General features: G+C 35.2%; 2 protein-coding genes across 2 annotated transcripts; one reads left to right on the forward strand and one right to left on the reverse strand.

The window, feature by feature from the left end:
- Positions 1 to 7,537: 7,537 nt before the first annotated feature.
- On the reverse strand, positions 7,538 to 16,648 carry LOC145958159 (uncharacterized). The gene is made up of 2 exons (XM_083074645.1): positions 16,519 to 16,648; positions 7,538 to 15,470 (listed from the first exon to the last, which is right to left on the reverse strand). Exon 2 carries the CDS (start codon positions 13,001 to 13,003, stop codon positions 7,538 to 7,540), a length of 5,466 nt encoding a protein of 1,821 aa, XP_082930771.1. The 5' UTR covers positions 13,004 to 15,470; positions 16,519 to 16,648.
- LOC109807367 (acetate--CoA ligase CCL3) lies at positions 16,560 to 20,345 on the forward strand. The gene is made up of 3 exons (XM_083075839.1): positions 16,560 to 16,873; positions 17,841 to 18,428; positions 19,240 to 20,345. The coding sequence occupies exons 1-3, from the start codon at positions 16,658 to 16,660 to the stop codon at positions 20,134 to 20,136; spliced, it is 1,701 nt and encodes a 566-aa protein (XP_082931965.1). The 5' UTR covers positions 16,560 to 16,657; the 3' UTR covers positions 20,137 to 20,345.
- Positions 20,346 to 27,382: the final 7,037 nt, after the last annotated feature.

The following is a 27,382-nucleotide window of genomic DNA, read 5'->3' on the forward strand; positions in this document are numbered from 1 at the left end:
CATTTCATTTTATATGATTATATATTTATTTATTGGTCAAAATTTTTCGAACAATCAAGACCCCTTTAAATAGTTATTTATGAGATTTCTAGTCATTTTCAAGATCAACGATTATCTCGAAATCAAAACATTTTTTCATATATTTTATACTCAATCACACATTTTATGAAAAAAATCATCAAAATAACACTCATTCCTAATTAAATGACTAAAAGTTAAACACGTTTAACTTTAGAGTTCTTAAGTGATGAGTTGTAAAAAAGTAAATACATATTATTCATATAAATAATATTAAATAATTTCTTTGAGTAATTTCCAATCGTACAGTCCCACACTTATACAAATCATTGGATCCTTCTTATTCCAATATATTGAATTGTTACATAAATTTTATAAAATTAGTGATTGTTTTGGATTTTTTTTATCTTTCTAAAATTTATAAATATGATTTTTTAAATAAATAATTTTTGTTATTTTTTATCTTTGAAAAATGTTTTTCTTTAATTTTTATTACTCTAAATCTAAAAATATTATTTATGGTCTCTAATAATTTTTAAAAAATAAACAAATAATATTTATTTTGAAAATTTATAAAAATTAAATTATCACATATAAATATAATATTATTAATAATTATAAGTAACATCTGAAATGATCATTTAATATTTTAATAAAAAATAAATAGTTAAAATAATTATATACTAATAAAAATTAAAACAATATCTTTAAATTTAAAAAAAAATTATAAAAAATAAAATCAAAACTTCTTTATTTATATATTATAAAAATATGTTTCAACCTTGTTATATTTATCTCCAAACCCAATGGATAAACCGACTAATACGTAAATCGATTGATACACGGGTTCTTTTAACTCAATCCAATACGTACCCTCGAGTATTAGACTATCGGTTATGAGTACGTAGGTATATATTAAATATTTGAACAATTTTTATTTATTTATCATTTATAGTATTTTATCAAACTCACAAAAATATTTTCAATAAATGATATATGCCATTAAAAAATACTACATCCAATTGACTAGTTTAGCGTGCAGTTGTTCATTAGAAATTACATGTTTATAACGTCCATTCAACATGATAAATATTTATTTTTACACAATTATAGTTTATAATAAATAAATATTTAAAAACTTTTAAATTGTATTATAATTAAAATTAGAAAAAATAATAATTTAAATATACTTTTTAAAAATATATATAATTAAAATATAAGGTTATTTTTAAATTAAAATGGATAGGCAATTAAAAATAAATATATAAATAAAATAAGATAGTTTAATATAGTTGAGAAATATTTATATAAATTATGAAAAAGTGTGAAATTATGTAACTCATACAAAAAAGAAAGCAAAATGGTTCACCAAGTGACTACTATATGTAAAAGAAGATGGTCAACTATTTTTAGTAAAAACTTCTGTTTTAATATGATGACCCATCAAATCAACATAATCAATTCAATACAATTCAACGCACTGTCAGCTCATAACTTTTCAACTCAATACATGTTTAAACACAATAATAATACCTCAATACAATTCATAGTAATTCAGTAACAATACAACTTAATCAACACATCATATATACAATACAACAACTATATGTATCGTCACACATTTCAACTAGAAAATATCTTAGAACTTAGATGAACAATTTAAATGATTTGACCTTATTGATCCAACTACCCAATATTTTCAATCCAACTATAGATCAACAACTGGGATACCAAACCTTAAAAAATGATTTCTTAAATGTTGTCGCTTAAATTAAGAAGTCTAGTATTCATGTTAGGTTATAATAATTTAGGTGTGAGTTTACCATGATATCAACTAACATAATTAAGTCACCTATAGGATTAGTCGGTTGTTCGGATTTTTAATAGGCAAGCGCACCCAAGTCTCTGTAGTATAAATAAAAGGTTGTCGAACCTCAGGGACTTGTGAGATAACTCAGATTTCTATGATATTAATGGATACTTATAATGTGAAAACTGGAATAATTGCACATGTTCAGGTTTTTATGGATGATTTTCCAAATTTAAAAGGAAACCACAAGGTAAGTTGATTTGAAGAAAAACAGATATAAGAAACAGTTGGGATTTGACTTCATCAATCTCCCTCCTATGCATTCCTATTGATTCTTTTCAAAAGTTCCATTACCCATTGTCATTAAGTTCACTAAATTCATTCCAACCCAATCCCTTGGCATAAGAAATTCTAAGATATCTAACTTAATGAATGATCCCTCACTTCATTTAATTAAACATCCCGCATTAAGAACTAGAACTTGAATTAACTATTAATCTCAAGACCATTCCTGGATCTCAAAACTAATAGGTGATTCGTTCCAAGTCTAGGCTTGCAAGACGTCTTCCGACCGAATCCCAAACCCCAAAAGCATGGATAAGTGATCAGTTTATCAAAGCATTAAGAACAGGAAGAAATCACTAACATCAAGTAATGGATGATATATATATATGAATCAAAGAGAATACATAGGAGTTTGATGATTACATCTATCCCAACCCTGGAGATTAGCTCTCCATATTACAAGAAATCACCAAAACCCAGGTTGAGAGGTAGAAGAAGAAGAAGATCCCTTGAAGATTCGCGTTCCCACGAGCTCCAGAGCACTCTGTTTCTCTCCCCCCTCTGTTTCTTTTCTTTCGTGCAGCCTAATTCCCACTTTTCTCTCTCCTCCTTTTAATATATATGAAAACAGGGTAACACTAAAAAGATAAATCCGCTCAGCGCCTTGGAACGGCTGAGCGGATTGAGAATTCTTCACCCTGAAGAAATCTCAATGGCTGAGCGCCTTAGATCCGCTGAGCGCTTTAGAGGCAGAGAGCACCCCTTGTTCCTGGATGAAATCCGCTGAGCGGATTTGAGTGGCTGAGCGGATTTGAGGCAGAGAGCACTCCTTCTCCAGCACAAGCTAATCCGCTGGGCGCTTTAGAATGGCTGAGCCAGTCTTCTCCAGGTTCCAAAACCTACAAAATGCACACCAAAATGGATCAAAAGCTTCATCATTCCATGTACTTGCACAATCAAAATACCTCTTTGATTCTAAGCATATATAGATCAAAATAATGTTGATATGTACACAAAATGTGCTAGATAAGTGTCTCAAATGGTTGTTAAATCAAGCTTAATTAGACACTTATCAAGCTACCCCCAACTTGGAAATTTGTTTGTCCTCAAACAAAAGGTCTTAATTGAGAGTATAATATCACTAACTTATCTCTATCCGGTGAATCACTAAAAGTTTCACCCAAAAAATATATGTTAATGCACTTACATGATTTCAAAGAGTCCAATGAAAACTTGTTTACAAATCCAGTGAGTACATGCTACAACAAATGGTGCCCACATGATAACAAAAATTATAAACCTCAAGCACACTCAAGGGCAATATTCACTCATCTTCCATTGTTTTCAGTCAAGAGCACTAAAATTCCTCACCAAAGTGTATCTCTCAATGATATATTGTGAAGGGTGAGTGTTTCTCTCATTTCATGCACTAAAACATGCTAAGTCTGTTTTGTTATTCGTCTCCCACAAATCTATTGTTAAGACTACACAAGGATCACTAAGGACTTAAGAGGGTTGTAGTGTGGCCTGGCTATCAGAGATTTGGTTTTTCTTTGGGAATCTGAAGGCCTGTTTGACAAGAGACATTCTCACTCATATGGGTTAATTCCAAATTCCTGCACTAGTTTAAACTCTCTTGACTCTTTTTTTTGTTTCATCCCTCTTTTGATTAAGTTTGTTAGTTCCTTCCCTTTTAGACTATTTACAATTTGATGAACTGGTAACAAGGAACTTTGAGCATAAAATTAACTCTTGAAATTTTTATCTCTTTTTTTTTTTTTTTTTTTTTTTTTTTTTTTAACATCAAGTAATTGATTCACCCAAGAAACAAACTTTGCCTGTACAACTCAGCTCCAACCAATGATTTCTTCATGCAAGCTACCCCCAACTTGGTTCAAATCCCACTTGTTTCATGAGAATGTCTCTTACCAAAAAGGCTAGGGACAATCATGGTTTTTCTTCTTAAGCTTAGGGGTTCTGTTTAGGCTCACATTTGCTGATTAAAGATCAAATATAATTCAAGGGTTGGCTATTTGGTTCCTGGCTAAGTAAAACAATTGCCTTAATGCATTCCAGGCTAGCTTAACTACAACTCATGGGAGACTCAAACAAAACTGACCGCATGAACCAGTGATGACTCTCAGAGATTAGATTTCAACTGTTTGGCTCACTCACTCACACGGCTTGGTTAAGTGCCCTAGACATCAACAACTTAAGACTCGTTTCAACTTCACTTGAACAAACTTGAGGCACACAATTAAAATCAACCATGTACAACCACTTGTGCAACAATGTAAATTTCCAGATCAGAAAACACTGCTCATTGAAAGCTTGAATCATGAAATTGCTTCATCCAGAAAAATTTTTCAGTTAAGTTCCCAAAAAGAATTTTGTGTGTGTGTGTTTTTTTTTTTTTTTTATATATATATATATATTAATAGACAAGTATGAGCTTAAGTAATTGAAACGTGCAATTAAGGTAAAACAAAGCAACCATACTTATACTGTTGTCCCAAAAAGTACTTACCAACCAACTGAAGAACCACAAAAGAGTAATTAAACCAAAGACAAGAAATTAAAGTCTAAGCAACTACTGTACCCAAAATAACTGCAACTTAAAGTACTGAAAGTAAATGAACAACTACTAAAGCTATTGCAAAATAACAAATTAAAGTGCTAAAGAACCCTCAAGTGTCCTCCTCATCATGGTCTTCCCCTTCTTCTTCTCTTTCAACTCCACCTTCTCCTTCTTCATCCTCAGCTCCACCTTCTCCTTCATGCTGCTCCTCCTCTGGTTCTGGCTGCTCCTCCTCTCCTCCTTCAAAGTTAGGACTGTCCCCAGGCCAATAGAATTGTTGCTGGAAAGTCTCTGGGGATGGCCACTGAAAGGGAGGTCCTCCATGAAACTGTTGTTGATGAGCATGATACATGCTTGTGTTGAGAGACATCAACGCCAGATGATTAGCCAAATTTTGCTGCTCTATATGGTGAAAATGGGCAACCATGAACTCTTGGCCAGGTAATTGGGAGGAAGAAGATCCTTGCCATTGCCTTGGAGGCCTAGGTTGAGAGGCATCACCGTGCGGCTCACTTTTACAATGAATTTTAATATATGCAGCATTGATGGGAGGTCTAAGAGATTTATTTAAATTACCAGGCAGACGAGAACCATTAACTAAACATAAACCAATAATTAAACCTGGAAAACCCAAAGGTTTAGAAACACCTGTTGAAGAAGAAGAGGATAACACAATCTTATGTATTTCATCTGAAATAACAGTGGTTATATCTATCTCAGTCTTTTGCAAAATGGAGTAAAGAAGTGTGGCTCTGGGCATGTTCAAATCAGATATGTGGGTGATGCAGTACACATTGCAGTATAAAAAATTTTGCCAGATACGTGCAATGGTAGTCAGGTTCTTCCGTAAGAATGAAACAGGGTTACCTGTGATTCCCACTGTATATGTACAGCCCGGTAGACACAACACTTTGGCCATTTTATCAGCATTAAAAGCTCGGGCCTTCTTCAACCGGCCATATTCATCCAAACCATCACCTCCCATAACATCACGAGTGCTCAAATATTGCTGAATGGCATCTCTAGAATAACTGACCACGGCTCCTCTAACCCAGCTAGTTCTGTTCTTATCAGTCCTCTGAAGTGGGAGAGCATTGGCATAAAACTCCTTGATAATCTCTTCATTATATTTCTTCTCAGGAGTAGCCAGTTTATTCCATTTCCTGTGAGTCAGTTCTCTTTGAAATTCCATATATTCTCCAGCTTCCAACTCCACCCGTCTTTCAGCAACTATTTGGCGGGGCTCCAACTCAGTATATCGCTGCTGCTTAGTTTTGGTCATGAATCTGCTTCTGTCCAGACGGATTGAAGCCACAGGTGACTGAGTAGGTTCCTCAGTTTCAGACTCATGTGGAGGAGGATTTGAAGAAGCAGCCTCCTTCCTCTTCTTACTAGCTGGGATCTCATGAGTGGGTCTCGATTTTCCCATCTGCAATTCATTTAAAAACAATGGCAAACCACAAGTGTTAGGTAAAAGTCAAATAATTCATTTAACACGAGGAACTATGACTCTCTGTTGTCCATCCGCTCAGCGCCTCAAAATCGCTGAGCGCCTTTGAAAAGGATGTGTTTCTGACCTCTTTCCGCTCAGCGCTTTGAAAGCGCTGAGCGCCTTGAGCACTGGGTTTCTGCCCCTAATCCGCTCAGCGCCTCAAAAGCGCTGAGCGCCTTACTCCAGGTTTGAAAAATTAGGGTTCTCTGTATTTGAAAAAATCTGGAATTTTCTGGGTTGCTTGAGAACCCTAGTTCATGAAAACTTTTCTCAACTTCAAATTTTTGAAAGACAATCAAGGAAAAGCAGCAGAATTTGAAATCCTAGAGCATGCATTGTACAATTATCAAACAGCCACACAACTATACACAGGATGTGAACCCTAACACAAACTTTAACCCCAAACATGTATTGTTGAACGAGACCACTGGGATAACAAAATTTAACCCCAAAATGGTGAGAGCAGAACAAGAATCAAACCCTAAACCTATCAAAGCTGAGGGCTATTGCCCATAGAGGGGTGAGAGTGGACATACCTTGAACCAAAGTAGTCTCGTTGTACACAGGAAAATCAACCACAAAATCGAAAAAATTAGAGAGCAAATGCGTGAAGGGGAATAATAAGAACGCGTGCCAAGAGCAGTTACAAGTAGTGGGATGTAGAAGTGGAAGAATGGGAATAGGCAGTTCTTACTCCTTGGGCCATTGGGTTTTATGTTTTAATACCTTTTAAGTAAGGCCCATGCCCGACACTCATCCGCTCAGCGCTTGGGAAGCGCTGAGCTGTTTAGCTCCAGAGAGCTCATCTTCCCCAAGGCGCTGAGCGCCTAAAATCCGCTGAGCCATTTGGCTCCAGAGAGCTCCAGGTTTTTTTTTTTTTTTTCTCATTTCCAGGCGCTGAGCGCCTTCCAAGCGCTGAGCGCTTTACCTCCAGAGGCCAATTCAAATCCAAGGCGCTGAGCCACTCCAAGGCGCTGAGCGCCTGTCCTCCAGGGACTCATCTGGTTTACTTACTGATATAAGGGGCTGAGCGCCTCTGAGTGGCTGAGCCACTGAGTCCTGGATCAGAAATTCTGGTTTCTAAATTTAACTAAGTGTTGATCCAGGATTCCTAAAATTCTTCTTCTACATAATTTTGTAGCAAACAAACATCAAACATCAAGGGAGAATGTATGATATCAAACAAGCATACAAGCAAGTTACTAAGTTTTAAATCCTACTTACTCCTAAGTACTAACATAAAATCAAATCAACATGCAAAAAGTGAATAATCAAAGCCAAATTCAAAACATATTCACTGGGTTGCCTCCCAGAAAGCGCTTCTTTATTGTCATTAGCTTGACACTCCTTCAAGTCATGGATCATTTAAATGAGCAACTGTGATGAGTTTCTCAACCTCACCACCCAAGTATGGCTTAATTCTCTGACCATTCACCATCCAAGACCTTCCAGAATTTGGCTCTTCCAACTCCACTGCCCCATATGGTTTGACTGATTTGATCACAAAGGGGCCTGACCATTTGGATTTGAGCTTTCCAGGGAATAATCTCAACCTGGAATTGAACAATAACACCTGTTGGCCTGGTTGGAAATTTCTCTGGACAATCTTCCTGTCATGGTAAGACTTGACTTTGTTCTTATAAATCCGGGAAGATTCATATGCTTGTAACCTCATTTCTTCAAGCTCATGTAGCTGGAGCTTCCTTTTTTCACCTGAGGCCTTCAAATCAAAATTCAAAGTTTTCAAGGCCCAATAGGCCTTATGTTCCAACTCAACTGGTAGATGGCAGGCCTTCCCATACACAAGCTGGAATGGAGATAGTCCAATTGGAGTCTTGTATGCTGTCCTGTAGGCCCACAATGTATCATCCAATTTCACAGCCCAATCCTTCCTTGAGCTGGCTACAGTTTTTTCTAAGATCCTCTTTAACTCCCTATTGGAAACCTCTGCCTGTCCATTTGTCTGAGGATGGTAAGGTGTAGCTACTTTGTGCCTCACACCATAGTGCTCTAACAACTTCTTCAACTGTGTGTTGCAGAAATGAGAACCACCATCACTTATGAGCACTCTCGGTGTTCCAAATCTGGTAAAGATGTTCTTTTTCAAAAACTTGATCACCGTTCGTGCATCAGCTTTCTGAGTCGCTACAGCTTCCACCCACTTGGAAACATAATCCACAGCAACCAGAATGTACTCATTGGAATAAGATGATGAAAGGGGTCCTACAAAGTCAATTCCCCAGCAGTCAAAAACCTCAACTTCAAGGATATTCTGCAATGGTAATTCATGTCTCTTGGAAATTCCTCCAGTTCTCTGACACTTATCACAATTCTTGCAGTGTTCATGAGAATCCTTAAAGATAGAAGGCCAGTAAAATCCAGACTGAAGAATCTTTGCTGCTGTGCGATCTCCATTGTAATGACCTCCATAAGGTGAATTGTGGCAGTGCCACAAAATATCCCTGATCTCTGCACCTGAAACACATCTTCTCAACAAACCATCAGCACCAATCTTAAATAAATAAGGATCATCCCATACATAGTAAGTGGAATCCTTGAAGAATTTCTTTCTCTGTTGCCAATTAAGATCTTCTGGAATGACCACGGCTGCTTTAAAATTTGCCATATCAGCAAACCAAGGTCTTTCCTGCACAGAGAATAACTTTTCATCTGAAAATTCTTCATGGATAGCACTCTCTAGTATGGTCACCTCTTTATTTTCTAATCTTGATAGGTGATCTGCGATGTGATTCTCACAGCCTTTCTTATCCTTTATCTCTAAATCAAATTCCTGTAACAACAAAATCCATCTTATCAACCTGGGCTTGGAATCAGATTTAGTTAGCAAATACTTAATAGCTGCATGGTCAGTGAATATAGTAATTTTTGAACCAATCAAATAAGAACGAAATTTCTCAAGTGCATATACTATTGCAAGTAACTCTTTCTCTGTGGTTGCATAATTCATTTGAGTCTCATTTAAAACTTTACTTGCATAGTGTATGACATGAAAAATTTTGTTTTTTCTTTGACCCAGCACAGCACCCACTGCATAATCACTAGCATCACACATTAACTCAAAATCAAAATTCCAATCTGGGCTAGTAATTATGGGTGCTGAACACAACTTTTGCTTTAAGAGTGAAAAGGCAGACAAGCAATTATCATCAAATTTAAACTTAACATCCTTCACAAGGAGATTGCTGAGCGGTTTAGCGATCTTTGAGAAATCTTTGATGAACCGCCTATAAAATCCAGCATGTCCAAGAAAACTTCTAATTCCTTTCACATTTGATGGTGGAGGAAGCTTAGAAATGACCTCAACCTTAGCTGGATCCACCTCAATACCTTTCTCAGAAACTTTGTGGCCAAGCACTATTCCTTCAGTCACCATAAAATGACACTTCTCCCAATTAAGAACCAGATTTGTTTCTACGCACCTCCTCAGTACCATGTTGAGATTCTCCAAACATGAATCAAATGATGATCCAAACACTGAGAAATCATCCATGAAAATCTCAATACATTTTTCAACAAGATCAGAGAATATGGCCAACATGTACCTCTGAAACGTGGCTGGTGCGTTACATAATCCAAATGGCATCTTTCTATATGCAAAAACGCCAAAAGGACATGTGAATGCTGTCTTTTCCTGGTCCTTCGGGTCAACTGCTATCTGATTATACCCAGAATAACCGTCCAAGAAGCAATAGAAAGCCTGACCCGCCAACCTCTCTAGCATCTGGTCCATGAAGGGCAATGGAAAGTGATCCTTCCTTGTGGCCTGGTTCAGCTTCCGATAATCAATACACATCCGCCAACCAGTGACTGTCCTTGTAGGAATTAATTCGTTCCTGTCATTCATCACCACCGTCATGCCTCCCTTCTTAGGTACCACCTGAACAGGACTAACCCATGCACTGTCAGAAATAGGGTAAATCATTCCAGCTTCAAGTAACTTAATCACTTCCTTTCTGACAACCTCCTTCATTGTTGGATTGAGGCGCCTTTGAGGTTGTGCTACAGGTCTATAATCCTGTTCCATCAAGATTCTGTGCATGCAGTATGAAGGACTAATACCTTTAAGATCAGACAATGTCCATCCAATAGCCCCTTCATTCGCTTTTAAAACCTCAACTAACTTCCTTTCCTCCTCCGAAGATAAAGAATTGCTAATTATAACTGGTTTTCCACCATTTGCCTCTAAAAACACATATTTGAGATGGCTTGGCAATTGCTTCAATTCTAGCTGCTGAGGTTGAGACTTGTCCCCTTTGTTTAACTCTTGTACACTTGCAGGATTAGTAGAAACCTCCTTGGCTTTGTCTAACTCCTCCAGACATTTCTGAATTTCTCTTTCTTCTTCATCATTAATTTCACTGACCACACTCATCAATGCCTTCTCCAATGGTGTAGCTACTGAGAAATTTCTTTGAGCTTCCAAACACAGCTCATCAATCACATCCACTCTGAAACAACCTGCCTTATCACTTGGATGCTTCATGGCCTCAAAGACATCAAAGTTCACTTCATCATCCTGAACTCTAACCTTGAGTTTCCCATCATCAACATCAATAATAACTTTGGCTGTCTTCATGAATGGTCGTCCCAAAATAAGAGGAACCTCAGAATCTTCCTCCATATCCATGACAACAAAATCTACTGGGAACCAAAACTTATCAACTTTTACTAAGAGGTCTTCAACAACACCATGAGGATACTTGATGGACCTGTCAGCCAACTGCAGAGTCATTCTAGTAGGTCTCACCTCCACCTCACCTATCCTCTGTAGCATTGACAAAGGCATCAGATTGATACTAGCTCCTAAGTCCAACAATGCCTTCCCCACAGAAACATTTCCAATAGTGACTGGCAGAGTAAAACTCCCTGGATCTCTAGACTTTTGTGGAAGTGACTTCTGAATTATAGCACTGCAACCTGCCTCTAACTCCACTGTTCCATCTTCACTCAACTTTCTCTTCTTTGTCAAAAGATCTTTCATAAATCTTGCATAAGATGGCATCTGTTCCAAGGCCTCTGCAAAAGGTATGTTGATCTGTAACCTCTTGATTATATCAAGGAACCTTGCAAACTGGCGTTCCTTGTCTTTCTTTGACGGAGCATGTGGGTAAGGTAGATTCTTCACTGGAGGAGGCCTAATGACTTCTTTCCCTTTCTTCTTTCTCTCCTCCCTCACATCTCCATCTCTCCTCTCATTTTTTTCACTCTCTTTTTTATTATTTTCTTTTTTTTCTTCCTCTTTATTCAACTCCACCTCTTTCTCACTTTCTAACTCAACTACACTCTTTTTCTCTTCTTCCCCAACACTACTGTCTCTCAAATTGTCACCAATCCCCTTACCTATCACAGTGCCTCTCCTTGTTGTAATTGGCTGACACTGCTCCTTCGGATTGACCTGTGTATTGGCGGAAAAATTTTTATTTTGTTGATCTGCCAACTGCTTGGCTAGCTGCCCTACTTGAACCTCCAGATTTCTGATAGACGCTTCAGTGTTCTTCTGATTAGTTGTGGAAACCTGCATAAATTGTGTAAGAGCCTCCTCCATTTTTGACAACCTATCAGGCTGATAAGAAGACTGATTTTGATATGGCTTTTGTGGGGGCTGCCTTTGTGAAGGCCCTGCTTCTTGTTTCCACCCAGAATACTGATTCTGATTACTCCTCCAGCCTTGATTCTGATTATAATTACCAGAGAAATTCCCTTGCCTTCCCGGATTGCTCATGTAATTAACTTCCTCCTCCTGTTCTGATTCAGAGACAGAGCAATGCCCATTTGGATGATCACCTGCACAAAAATCACATCTCATTACCTGCTGAGAGCGTGAAGATGACCCTACTTGCAGTTTGGACATCTGCTTCTTTATCTCTTCCATTTGCTGAGAAAGAAGCTTATTCTGGGCCAGGATTGCATTTTGGGTATCCAATTCCAGAATTCCCCTTTTTGAAGGCTGGCTCCTATCATGATGAGCTTGGTAGTCACTGGCTGCTAAAGCATCAATAATGGTAATTGCTTCCTCAGAATCCTTCATCATCATTGAACCACCTGCAGAAGCATCCAATAACATCTTTGTCTGTGGTCTTAACCCATTACAGAACATATTAAGTTGTGCCACATCATCAAACCCATGATTCGGGCATTTCCTCAGCAAGGATTTATATCTCTCCCAAGCTTCACATAAAGGCTCATCAGCACCTTGAGAGAATGTTGCAATTGCTGATTTGGCACTTATATATCTGGAAGGAGGGAAGAATCTTGCCAAAAACTTCCTTTCTACATCCTCCCATCTGGTTAAGCTCTGATTCGGATGGGCCTGCAACCATGTCTTGGCTTTACCTGTCAAAGAGAAAGGAAACAATCGCAAATAAACTGCTTCTTCATCTTCTCCAGGTACACCCATAGTACCAATAAGCTCATAGAAAGTAGACAGATGTGTGTAGGGATCTTCATGGTCCATTCCTGCAAATTGATTGGCAGTGATGAGAGATAATAATGCTGGCTTCATCTCCACTCCCTTGGTTGGTCTAGCTATACTGGAGAAATGCCTAGGTCCCAACTGATGATTGTATTCTCCTAAGAGTCTCCTTGGTTGATGATGAGGTCTGTCACCACCACCCTGTCCTTCCTCAGCCATTGATTCAGAAATAGAGTGTTGAGCTGCAACTGAAGTGGAAGTACCCTCCTGTTCCTGTCTCTCCTGTTCAAGCTTCCTTTGTCGCCTTCTTCTACTATTATTTTTCCTGGCTGTTTTCTCAATTTCTGGATCAAATAGCAACTGCTCAGCAGGAATCTTTCCTCGCATACAAAGACTAACTTAAACAGAAAAGTTAGAACAACAGGTAAAGAATATATTCACACAATAAAAGCTAAGAAATATATACAATAAGATCCAACTAATACAATAGAAATCACAACTATCTTGACACAAGTCCCCGGCAACGGCGCCAAGAAACTTGTTCGGATTTTTAATAGGCAAGCGCACCCAAGTCTCTGTAGTATAAATAAAAGGTTGTCGAACCTCAGGGACTTGTGAGATAACTCAGATTTCTATGATATTAATGGATACTTATAATGTGAAAACTGGAATAATTGCACATGTTCAGGTTTTTATGGATGATTTTCCAAATTTAAAAGGAAACCACAAGGTAAGTTGATTTGAAGAAAAACAGATATAAGAAACAGTTGGGATTTGACTTCATCAATCTCCCTCCTATGCATTCCTATTGATTCTTTTCAAAAGTTCCATTACCCATTGTCATTAAGTTCACTAAATTCATTCCAACCCAATCCCTTGGCATAAGAAATTCTAAGATATCTAACTTAATGAATGATCCCTCACTTCATTTAATTAAACATCCCGCATTAAGAACTAGAACTTGAATTAACTATTAATCTCAAGACCATTCCTGGATCTCAAAACTAATAGGTGATTCGTTCCAAGTCTAGGCTTGCAAGACGTCTTCCGACCGAATCCCAAACCCCAAAAGCATGGATAAGTGATCAGTTTATCAAAGCATTAAGAACAGGAAGAAATCACTAACATCAAGTAATGGATGATATATATATATGAATCAAAGAGAATACATAGGAGTTTGATGATTACATCTATCCCAACCCTGGAGATTAGCTCTCCATATTACAAGAAATCACCAAAACCCAGGTTGAGAGGTAGAAGAAGAAGAAGATCCCTTGAAGATTCGCGTTCCCACGAGCTCCAGAGCACTCTGTTTCTCTCCCCCCTCTGTTTCTTTTCTTTCGTGCAGCCTAATTCCCACTTTTCTCTCTCCTCCTTTTAATATATATGAAAACAGGGTAACACTAAAAAGATAAATCCGCTCAGCGCCTTGGAACGGCTGAGCGGATTGGGAATTCTTCACCCTGAAGAAATCTCAATGGCTGAGCGCCTTAGATCCGCTGAGCGCTTTAGAGGCAGAGAACACCCCTTGTTCCTGGATGAAATCCGCTGAGCGGATTTGAGTGGCTGAGCGGATTTGAGGCAGAGAGCACTCCTTCTCCAGCACAAGCTAATCCGCTGGGCGCTTTAGAATGGCTGAGCCAGTCTTCTCCAGGTTCCAAAACCTACAAAATGCACACCAAAATGGATCAAAAGCTTCATCATTCCATGTACTTGCACAATCAAAATACCTCTTTGATTCTAAGCATATATAGATCAAAATAATGTTGATATGTACACAAAATGTGCTAGATAAGTGTCTCAAATGGTTGTTAAATCAAGCTTAATTAGACACTTATCATCGGTCAACTATCCTTCAAATACTACACCATTTAGTACTTAGTTAAAAGTTTTAACCCCCGACCTTGTATCTTACTATAATTTGTTTGTTTAATACATGTATGACACAACCTTGTCCACATATGAATCAACATTGGTCGTTTATAGTCAATATGCTTCAATCTGATCCACATACCACATTAACTAAGGTAATAGAGGAGATTCAACGATCCATTTTAAGGGTCAAATTTCTAATAAGGATTTTTCAACAAATTTAGCTATTGGAGCACCATAACACAATATCCTCATAATGAGATATGTAACTTTATAAATAACTTATCCTCTTGTCTTAGGTTGATCAACATGGTACAACTTCAATGCCAAAACATTCTCAACATAATTACTCAACTAAACAACATGCAACTTAACTTAACTTTCAACCATTTAATCAGCTATACACTATCTTAGATCAATGTATAGAGATTCAACATCTTACATCAATATACAATCATACAACATAACTTAATCATCATATAACATGTAATAAATCCAATTATCTTATACATGTTACAAATTTCATAATAAAACATTAAGTTAAATCAATGCAACCCTCGCTCGATGCTATCCATACTATGCTTGACACCATCAAGGTAGGGAGTCCTCTTCCTTGTCCACGCCCAACGTAGAGTAGGTAGAGACCATTGGGCCCTCACGTCTAGTGTGGCAAAGTCCACCATCCAACCTCATTTTAAACAAAAAGTCTCTACCTGACTCATGTCCGATATCATATTGGTGCCCGACAACATCTAAGCAAATAGTTATGTCTCGACCACACTGAGTGTCACTCAACTTTGGGCTAATGTCACCAAGTTAAAGATATTTCTCTCTCATTAGGTTCGATGCCATTCAAACCACATTTGGCATGACAAAGTCAGAGACTTCTTCCTAACCCATACTCAATGCCACCAATCTTGTGTCCGATGTGAACGAGACAAAAAGCTTCCAATGTGAGTCACACTCAACACGATAAAGAAATCTGCACTTGTTAGAATTATGATTTTACTTAATATGCTTGAACTTAGAAGATTTCCAACATGCAACATATATCATGATTGAAACATCAAATTTTCACTTCTACTCAACTCATGAACAAGAAACCCTAACTTCAACATTTAAATTTTTCAAAACCAATCAACATAACCTCAAATTGTGGAAAATAACCAACATACAACACAACTAAATCAATAAAAAGAATAAAAGTTATAGCCTCCCTTACCTCCACCTCTTAAGAACTAGAGAAGAAGGAAGAAGACAAAGCTCTTAAAAAACTCTGCACGACATCGCACTCGCTTTGATTTCTTAGCTAAGAAGCTTCAAATCACTACCAGCTACCAAAATCAAACTCAAGGGAGGAAAAATAAGGGATATAGGAAGTTGGAAGAGAAAATGGTCCTTTATGGATTCTAAAGATCCTCTTTTAACTTTTGTAAGAAAATGAACTTGTGAGATTCAGTTATTAAGAAAAATCTTATATATCTCTTCCTATTGGTTAACTTGGCCCCTATTCAGAGAAATCACTTAACAACTGAAATTTAGCGAAATTTCTTAATTCGCTAAAGCTTCTTAACATAAAAATAACAAATCACCTAACTACAATAAAAATTATGCCAATACTAATAACTATAATATTAGTATAAAAAATTTATCGTTTTGTTTACAATAAACTTCTATGTAAAATATGAAAGTTATTTATTTGATTTTTATAATTTTTTTATAATTACATATCTAATTTGATTTAAATTCTTATAATTATTTATAAATTAAATTTAATTTTTTAAAATAAATTAATAATAAATAAAACATTATTTTACTACAAGGGCTAAAAGCCCAATTAAAACATGTTTAATTTTTTTTTTTTATGATATAAAGGGCTAAAAACCCAATTAAAACATGTTTTAATAATTGGATTTCATACATGTCAAATACTCATAGGTAAATGCATTCGATGTACCCGTACTCTGATTTTGTTAAATGCACCGTAGCAAATCATCTATATATTTATATTTATAAATGGATATACTTACCTAAAATGACACGTAAGTGGAAAACGAATATATAAGTAGGTATTGGGAAGGCAGCAGCACAAGCGGGTGGCATTCATTAGTTTAGTTTTTGTTTCGATAGTGTCAGTGTAAGGTCTGGAGGAAGCGCGAGAGGGTGGAGATGGTGAGAGCAAGAGATATAGACGACTTGCCAAAGAACGCAGCCAACTACACTGCGTTAACGCCGTTATGGTTTCTCCAAAGAGCAGCCCAGGTGCACCCCACTAGAAACTCCCTCATCCACGGATCTCGGCGCTACACGTGGCAACAAACTTACCACCGTTGCCGTCAATTTGCCTCTGCTCTTTCCAACCGTTCCATCGGTCTCGCCAAAACTGTACTTCTCTTTCTCATACCCTTTTCTCTTTTTGCCGTAAATTATATATTCGTTTTTAAGGAATAAATAAATTACCGTTCCTTCGCTCCTTGGTTTTAGATTGCTCCCAAAACATGTTTTCTCCGTTTTCCTTTGTCAAATAGTCAACGCATGTAAACCATAATCATTGGCGTTCACGTGTCCAATACCCTCTTTATTTATTTATGATAATATTGTTTTAACGATGAAGTAAAAAGAAGAAAGTGCGAGAAGTAGTTTTATTAGGCATAAAATATCAAATGATTTCTAAAATTAATTATTTTTAATTCTTCAGATTGCGGAAAAAAAATTATTAGAATAATCAAACATTATATTATGTTATAATAATTATTTTAAAATTCGTATGTGATATAATTTTTAACTAATTCAATGTACATGAAAATTAAGCGAAAAAAATAGCCCCGTAATTAACGGTGATTATCAGATTCTATGTTCTATGGTTGATGATTATTGTCAAAGTGAGACTATGTTTTATTGTTTGTATAATATGATGAATTAATGATTTTTTTTTAACGGAGGAAGAGTGTCAATCCGACGATGGATGAATATTTTATGATATACTAGCTGTTGTATTTTTTTTAATAAATTAATCTTTTATCTGCTAAACAAATTTAAAAATCTCTTATTTTTTTTTAATTTTAAATTTATCAAGCAAAACAAAAAAAACCATAGCGCATTTTATATTAGTAAGTTAAAACTTTGAAATCATTCTGTATTTGTAGTTTGGACTATAGTTTTAAAGTTTGTGGGTCAACATGTTAGTGTTGCGAAGTCATTTCGGTGACATCAGAGAATCTGACTGGCCTAGCGCATTTCGATAGTGTGTTCATGCTTCACTCTAATTTAGTTTTGTTATTGTGGCCCGTTGCTAAATGCTGGTAATGTAATGCTAATATGTTATATAATTTTCTGATACTACTTTCAACAGGTAGCTGTTATTGCACCCAATATTCCAGCTCTTTATGAAGCTCACTTTGGAATTCCAATGGCAGGGGCTGTGCTGAACCCTGTTAACATTAGGCTAAATGCATCCACAATAGCTTTTCTTCTTGGTCATTGCACAGCTGCAGCAGTAATAGTTGATCAAGAGTTCTTTTCTTTGGCAGAAGAAGCTTTGAAAATATGGTCTGAGAAAGCCAAGACCTTCAACCCACCACTACTTGTTGTCATTGGTGATGAAAACTGCGACCCTAAGACACTTAGGTATGCTCTGGGAAAAGGAGCCATTGAATATGAGGATTTTCTCCAAAGTGGTGACCCTGAATATGCATGGATACCCCCGGAGGATGAGTGGCAGAGCATATCTTTGGGTTACACATCTGGTACCACCGCTAGTCCGAAGGGCGTGGTGTTGCACCACCGTGGAGCCTATCTCATGTCTCTGAGTGGCGCTCTTATTTGGGGAATGACTGAAGGTGCTGTGTATCTTTGGACACTGCCAATGTTTCATTGCAATGGTTGGTGTTTCACGTGGACACTTGCAGCTCTGTGCGGTACAAACATATGTCTTCGCCAGGTAAACTTTTGGCAAAAGCCCTGCATTTGTTTGAGTGATGGAAACAAATTGGTGTTAACTTGTTATCTCTATTGAATGAGTGGTATATGCCTTGTTGATAATATTTTGTAATTCTAGCTTTAAGTTTGATGCAATGGTTAATGTTAGTTCCAGTTGATGAATGCCTCATTTAGCACATGACTGATGTTAGTGTAGGAGTACTAACTTAATACTCTATCTCTTTAGATTTGTTATCTTTTCAATTGTTATTTTTATGAGTTTGTTATTATACTGATACTAATAATTATCAGTTTGTTATTATACTGATATTTATTTAGCTTATCAGTTTGTATTCAACACCTATATAAGTGCAGCCCCTATGTACTCTGATTATGATTAAATTAATAATAGCTTCTCCTATTTCTCTGCCACTAATTTATAGTTAGTTCTAAATAATAGTGGCATGACTCAAATATGAAGTTGACATACTTCGACTAAGATTTCAAAATGGTGCTTCTGTACAGTAGTAGCTTTTGCAGTTTCTTGGTTTGGTAACTAGTGTTAACATGCTAATTTGAAGTCTAAACATACTAAACAGATGTAATCTTTTGTTATGAGTGAAAACTGTAGGCAATAAGAGGGTTTTGCCCACTTAAGTGAGTCAACCTCGGCTCAACTTGATTACAATGTGGTTTTCGGATAACAAGGTTTTTGACCAAAGTATGTTTACATACAATGCTGTATAGTTAATCAATACTGTTTATCTACTTTTTTGTGAGTTGTTTTCCGTAAGATATCCATCCTCAACTCATTTTTCTGTTTGTTTACTCAGGTAACAGCGAAGGCAGTATATGAAGCCATTGCCAAGTATAAAGTGACGCATTTTTGTGCAGCACCAGTGGTTCTGAACACAATAATCAATGCTCCGTCCGAGGAAACCATACTTCCTCTACCCCATGTTGTGCATGTGAACACAGCTGGGGCTGCTCCTCCTCCTTCTGTTCTCGCTGGCATGTCCAAACGAGGCTTTCGTGTCACACACACTTACGGTCTCTCAGAAACTTATGGCCCCTCTGTCTACTGTGCCTGGAAGCCAGAATGGGATTCACTTCTGCCTGAGGACCAAGCTCGGCTCAATGCAAGACAAGGGGTTCGGTACATTAGCTTGGAAGGCCTTGAAGTTGTGAACACAAAAACCATGCAACCAGTTCCTGCTGATGGCAAAACCGTTGGTGAGATTGTGATGAGGGGCAATATTGTGATGAAGGGCTACTTGAAGAACCCTGAGGCTAACAAAGAGACCTTTGCAAATGGATGGTTTCATTCCGGGGATCTTGCTGTGAAGCATGAAGATGGATACATTGAAATCAAGGACAGGTCAAAGGATATTATCATCTCTGGTGCTGAAAATATTAGCAGTGTGGAGATAGAGAATGCTCTTTACTCGCATCCTGCAATACTGGAGGCAGCAGTGGTGGCAAGGGCTGATGAAAAATGGGGTGAGTCTCCCTGTGCTTTTGTGACATTGAAGCCAGGAGTGGATAAGAGCAATGAGCAAGTTATAGTTGAGGATATACTCAAGTTCTGCAGGGCCAAAATGCCTGCTTATTGGGTCCCAAAATCTGTTGTATTTGGACCCTTACCCAAGACTGCTACTGGGAAGATACAGAAGCATTTACTCAGGGCCAAGGCAAAAGAGATGGGACCAGTCAGGATGAGCAAGTTATAAACACTGATCATGGCGAAAAATGATGCTAGTTGTTGCTGTTTGTGACTAGAATTCTGCTTATTAGTAAAAGCTGTTACTCTTATATATAATTATAATAGTAATAATAATGATATAGCTGAACTTTTTATATGTTCTTCAACACAAGACAACGTGTTACTCATCAATTTTGAAGCCAATGAAACCCTTCTGGCTTCCAGAATATTTTTTAACATGTATTATTTCACATTATGTGACGTAGTTTCAAGTCAGGGATAACGATGAGATAAAAGTCTTCCACAAGCTTCAAGATTCAAGTTTCGGAAAATTGGCTGGCATGTAGTCCATTTTATCGGCGATCATTCATTATTGGGTTCGGCTATGTCATATTGAGCCTCGTTGGTTCGGTTATAACTTGTATCATTTATACGTGTGCATGTGCATATGTCTGGCTCTAAAATATGTTGCTTGGTTTTGACGGAATCATTATCAAGCCTACCATTCACTATCATTATTAAGCCAACTGAATTAGGCTTCACAAGCTAGTTGATCCAAGTTTATATTATTTTATATTAAGTTAATTGAATTAGATTTAACAACAATAGTTGAGATAAATTATAATATTATTTTAGAATTTGAATATAAACACAACCAAAAAACCTAAATTATAATATTATTTTAGAATTTGAATATAACCTCAACCTAAAAACCTTTTCAATAAGTGAGTTATATATTTATTTCGGACTAGGGATGGCAACGGGGCGAGACGGGTACGGGTTTCATGATGCTCGTCCCCGTCCCCGGGAGCCAAACTCATCCCCGTCCCCGTACCCGTACCCTTCGGATATGTGATTTTTATTCGCATTCCCGTTCCCGTCGGGTATCGGGTATATTCGTACCCGTCAAATTTTTTATTTTTTATTTTTTTTTTAAATATAATATTTTTAAATTATTTTTTTAATTATATTATAATTATAATTACATAATTTCTTTATCTTATATTATAATAAATAATCACACATAAAAAAATATTAAAATTCTTTAATATAATTAAATTGAAAGTGAGTATTAAATTAAAAATGGAAACGGGGACGGGTACGGGTACGGGGCGTGTAAGTACATACCCGTACCCATACCCGATTTAATATATCGGGTTTTACCCGTACCCGTACCTGTACCCGATCAAACCGGGTATTCCCCGTTAAAGTCGGGACGGGTTCGGGTATTACCCGCGGGTACGGGTATATTTGCCATCCTTATTTCGGACATATCACATGTTATTTTATAATCTCTAACAAATATGGTATGGTATGCTTTTTTCACATTTCTCATATCGCAAGTTGAAGGAAGGAATGTATTTTATTCTATGAGTTAATCACTTATATACTGTCAATGTAAAAAAAATTTACACTAGCAACCAATTATATCTTTTAATTGTGTCATGTCACTATAAACACATTTACTTTTTACAGTGACATGACATAATTAAAATATATAATTGGTTGTCAGTGTAAAAAAACTTTACACTGAAAGTGTATAAATGATTAACTCTTATTCTATTCCTTAATTTGGTTTTAAAATTTTTTTTTTATTGTTTATAGTAATTTTATCTAATTCGAACATGATTGTCTTTAATAAAAAAAAATATATGATTTATGAAAATAGAATGTTATCGACATAAATAATTAAACACCTATATTTCTTAATCAAAAATTAAATTAGATTTTTGTCTTAACATGAATTATGATTAAACATTTATTCTTAAATTGGACTGACTTGATAGGAAAAGATTATATTTTCTATTTATTCAAAAGAAAAGGCAACTAGAGAAAAAAAAAATGAAAAAACATAGTAAAGAAAGAAAATGAAAATGCAAAAAATAAATATCTAACATATCCTTAAAAACTCATACTTATTCTTAAATTGGGTCAACCTGGTAAGAGGAAGTTATATTTTCTATTTATGCAAAAAAAAAAAAATAGGTAAGAAAAAAAAGTGAAAAAAAATATAATCAATAAAGAAAATGAAAATACAAAAATTAAATATCTAACATATTCTTAAAGATTCATAGCTTAATTACATTTTCAATCCTTATAGTATTACAATTGTACAATTTTGTTCCTTGAGGTTTTAATTAAACAAATTTTGTTGCTCAAATATCACAATTGTGTGATTTTAGTCCTCCCAAATTTAGTTAAATAATTTTAGTCCCTCAACTATTGTAATTATATAATTTTTGACTTATTTAAGTTGCATATATAATAATTTTTATTCATGTATTATATGATATATATATATATATATATATATATATATATATTACTAAAATTACTAATATATGTGAATTAAATAGACAAAATTTATATAATTATGATATTTGAAGGGCTAAAATTATATAATTACGATGTTTAAGAGATTAAAAATAATTAATTAAATTTTAAAAAACTAAAATCGTATAACTACTATCCTTAGAGCAACAAAAATGCATTTAAGCCAAAATTCATTCGATATAAAATTGAGAAAAAAAATTATTCTTTGTTGTTTCAATGAATGTGCTTTCAGCTCAGTATTTTCTTTGACTTTTATCGTTTTGAGGAGAAAATAAAATACTGTAAGTCCGTGACACTTTTTTTTTGTCTTTACCTATACTTTTCAGACCAAACCAAAGGAACCCAAAAAGAGTTCGGAAATGTCCAATGAATCTGAACTACCTATAATTCATGCACCGCTAAGTCAAGATAAATACAATGCGAAAGACAGATATGTTAATCGATCCAAGTATATTAAATATAAACTTTATCTTATAAGAACATTTTTAAAAAAATTAACAAAAATACTTTTAAGATTTTATTTTTAAATTTTCTTGTATAATTCAACTTTTATTTATTATATTTATTTGTAAATTAAATTTTAATATTTTTAAAATAAATTTGACAATATTTTTTTATTTATTTTTATCTAATTCAATTTTATTTATAAATTATTTTTAATAATTTAAAAATAATTTATCAATAATTAAACATAATTTTATGTCACAATATAAATTATTTATTATGAATCTAAATATAATTCATATATTTAAAAGTATTTATTTATATAAATTTTAAATATAATTTATATATATAATTTATCATAATAAATATTTAGTCAATGCACTCAACATGTTAAAATACAGTATTGGTTTTTCGTACGACTTCAAGATTTCATTTACTTTTTGAGGCATAAATTCTTTATCACTTTTTTAGGAGAAAAATCATAACAAATTCTCTTTTATTTACTTTTTGAGGCGATTTTCACCTTTGACTTGAAACATTTTGAAAGTCATATTTATTGAGGAAAAAGAAATAGTGCCGATAGAGACGAGGAGAATACATCTAAAAACAAGGGATAATGCCGCGTGCCAATGCATGTATTGTGAAAGTTAAAACTAAGGATAAGAAAAAAAAAACTGATATCTATTTATATTAGATTATTGTATTATCTAAAGGACATAATCTCTTGTTTGTGTCTCATCTATTTTACATATCCTAATATAATTTTGAGAGTGATTACTCAAAGCTACACTAAATATTGAAAAGTAGTAGATAATGAAGAATCACAATTTATGAATTAAAATAATCGAAAATTATCATGACAAGTTAGAAAGATCACAACACCCACAATCTTGTTTGATCAAATTATTTAACAAGTAGTTTGAGGTTTGTTGTTCCAAAAAAGTTTCATTTTAAATGATTGAATCTGTAATCAAATTATAAAGACGAAATTCTTAAAAGGTATGCAAATTATAACGACCCAATTTCTACCTTTAAGAGATTTATTGTCTTTTTCGGTGTGTTTTTTTTGTGTGTTTTATTTATTTTTTTAAGAAATAAAATTTATTATAATTTAAGTAATTAAATTTAGGATAATAAACTTTTCTTAAAAAAAAGTGTATGTTTAAAAAAGGGAGAAATTTATAGTTTGGTGAAGTTACTCATTTTCAGTAAATTTTAAGTATTTAAATAATTAATATTCATTTAATTTAAAATAGGTTGTTACAAGATTTAGTTGATTAATGTTATAAGTATGTCTGAAATTAATAATAATAATAATAATATATTATTATTATTATTATATAAAATATATAATATATAGTTGTTGTAAGGGTTTAGACTGGTTAAATAATTTGGTCCGACATGAGAGAGAAGCTTAAGATTTATAGGTTTAATAGAAATGTTTGATCCAAAATTAGAATTTCAGTATATTTTCATTGTGACACCCTACTACCCCAACACATATACTCTAACTTTACAAATAAATGTTTAAATTTCGGTAAAAGGGTTCACATGAGAAACTTTAAAAATCGTTCTTCAAAAACCACAATAATAAAAATTTAGAAAATGAAACACGAGAGTTTACAAATTGTTTTCAAAATCATATTTACAATTCCAAATCCATATAAAATCTATGTCCTAAAAATCCTCTGCCCCGATGTCACAATATTAGAGCATACCCACAATTCAACTGTTGGCATTCTACTCGTAGCCAGATCTTCCTCACCTAAAACATCCACAATTTATACGGTGTGAAAAGAAAATATCTATATGCAAAGTACATACAACCACATCATAATGAAATCTCATCATAATTCATATATATAAGCATGTATCATAATTTATCAATCCATCACCATCCACACAATTTTAAGATTAACAATATCATTTCCACATCCATAATTCAAGCCAATTTTACAATTAACACTATGTCAAGACCTCGCCACATTTGACACAAGTGATACGGGTTAATTGCCTCACTCAACCCACACCATACTAGGGTTCGTATCATCCCTGATCATCCCGGAGTACGCTCGTCCCTGAAGCATCACCTACCCAGGGTTCGTATCATCCCTGATCATTCAGGAGTACGCTCGTCCCTAAAGCATGAGAGTGAGGAACCACAATCACATTACAATCCATACAGTCTCTTGCAATTAACCCTATACCAGGGCTGCCATAATCGACATAAGTGGTGTGTGTTAACTGTCTTACTCATCCCACACCATGCTAGGGTCACGCCCTCCCTGTAGCACCACTTACCCAGGGGTCGTGCCATCCCTAGTCATTAGTGTGAGGAAACACATATGTCCATACAACATCTCATCTCATATCACGATTCCATATCACATACACAATTTCATATCACATACACAATTCCATATCACATACACAACAGATAAGTCTAACAAAATAAGGATTTACACATCCCTCAAGCAATTCACATTTAAATCATCAATTCTTATTAAATAATATAATAACATTCGTAAATTAATATAATAAACAATAAAATTATCAATTTAGTATAATTTTAACATAAACAGTAAAATCCCCAATTGTTCCAAAACCTAGCTCACAGACACTTTTCTACAATTTCGTTCTCTCTCCCAGATCATCATTCTTACAAATTATTAGCATATTTATAATCCTCAACATATACAAAATCTAATGGGATCATCAATTCCTCAAACAGAAATCATCCAATTTTTCACAACCTAACCTACAGGCACTTTTCTATAATTTCGTTCTCTCTTCCAGAGCATCATTTTTACAAATAAATCATATATTCGTAGTCTTAAAGATATATGGAATCACATAATACAATTAATTCTCCAAACAGAAATAATTATAAAATTATTCATAACCCTAAGGGCTCTTCCTCTACCTAATTCCCTCATGTAACTCTAAATATAAATAATCCTTTTTTCCCACGTACCTGGATAAACAACAGTTGAACTAAAACAGGGATCTCTTGGTCTCCTCCTCTAAGTGCCCCTTGGTCTTCAGAGAGAAGAAGAGGAAAAGAAGAGAGAACAGAAGAGAATAGAAAGAGAGAATAAGAGATTTGTGAAAATGAGAGGTAAGGCCTCCTATTTATAGGAATCTGCCTCACTAACCCGGAACGGCCCGTTCCAAAAGTGGAACGGCCGTTCTGGACCCTCCAGAACCACGCAAAAATCTCAATTGGAACGGCCCGTTCCAAAACCGGAACGGCCCGTTCTCAATCCCAGCAGAACGGCCCGTTCCAATTCCAGAACGTCTCGTTCTCCAAACCAGAACGGCCCGTTCTTCAACCGGAACGGCCCGTTCTCAACTACGTTTTTTAGGCAAATTCTTTATTCTGGAACGACCCGTTTCACTTTTGAAACGGCCCGTTCCGGACAACGATTTGGGCCCACGGCTCAGTGAAAATTAGGCTGTTACATTCATAATTTTTTAGATGATTCACAATATTAAGTTGAATCTGGTGCTATCATTATAATTTTAATAAATAAATAAAAATAGTTAACATTACAAACTTACTTTGAGAAACAACGTATTAACAAAAGGGGGAAATAACATAAAATAGTTTTAATAGAAGAATACTAATTGTAATGGCCAGAGAAATTGACCACAAAATCCATAATACAAAAGATTAAGAACATGGCAATTAAGCAACTCTCCTGTTTCGAATATGAATGACAATTAAAATTAGTAATGATCTTTTGCTGCAATTTGAGAAAAAGAATCTCAAAATCGTAGTTACTATTTGCTAAATATACCTGCCAGGTAAATATTGAAAAGCATGAATTAAGTATTGTGTTAGTTTCTATTTTATTATCTCTTTGGGCACCAATGGATACGAAATCGTGGTACTAATTTGTCATTGGATGATAAATAATCTTTTATATAAATTAAAACATCTTTTCAACAACAGTTTTTTCTAGAATAATTATCTCTGTGGGCACCAATTAATGGATACGCGTTACAAGAAAATTACGAATTACAGAGAGAAAAACTATTTACAAATCCCTCGCTAAACAAATTAAATGGCGAGGGATTGAGAGGAATTTACAAAGAACGATTCTCTCGCTAAATTCAAGTCACAAATTAGCGACGGATGCATATCCCTTGCAATTCCCTCGCTACATTCATTCGTCATTCCCTTGCAATCGGCTTCGCTAATATGTCACAAATTTGTGCCGCTAATTCATCGCTATTGCCTCGCAAATATAGAACCCCAATTCCCTCGCTAACTGCATTTGATATTTCCTCACTAACACATCGCAAAACCTTCGCAAGATATCATGTGCTACTTTGTCGCTACTCCATCGCAAAATGTTGTTTAATTATTTTCTCGCTAGTCTCTCGCCACTCCGTCACAATTATCCCTCACTATATTGTTGCTAATTCTACGCTAATTTCTCGCAACTCTGTTGCAGTATTTCAATTGAAGTCCCTCACAAATATGTCCCTCG

This window comes from Cajanus cajan, chromosome 5 (assembly GCF_000230855.2).
Source record: "Cajanus cajan strain Asha chromosome 5, NIPB_CcT2T_4, whole genome shotgun sequence".
NCBI classification, from domain to species: domain Eukaryota; kingdom Viridiplantae; phylum Streptophyta; class Magnoliopsida; order Fabales; family Fabaceae; genus Cajanus; species Cajanus cajan.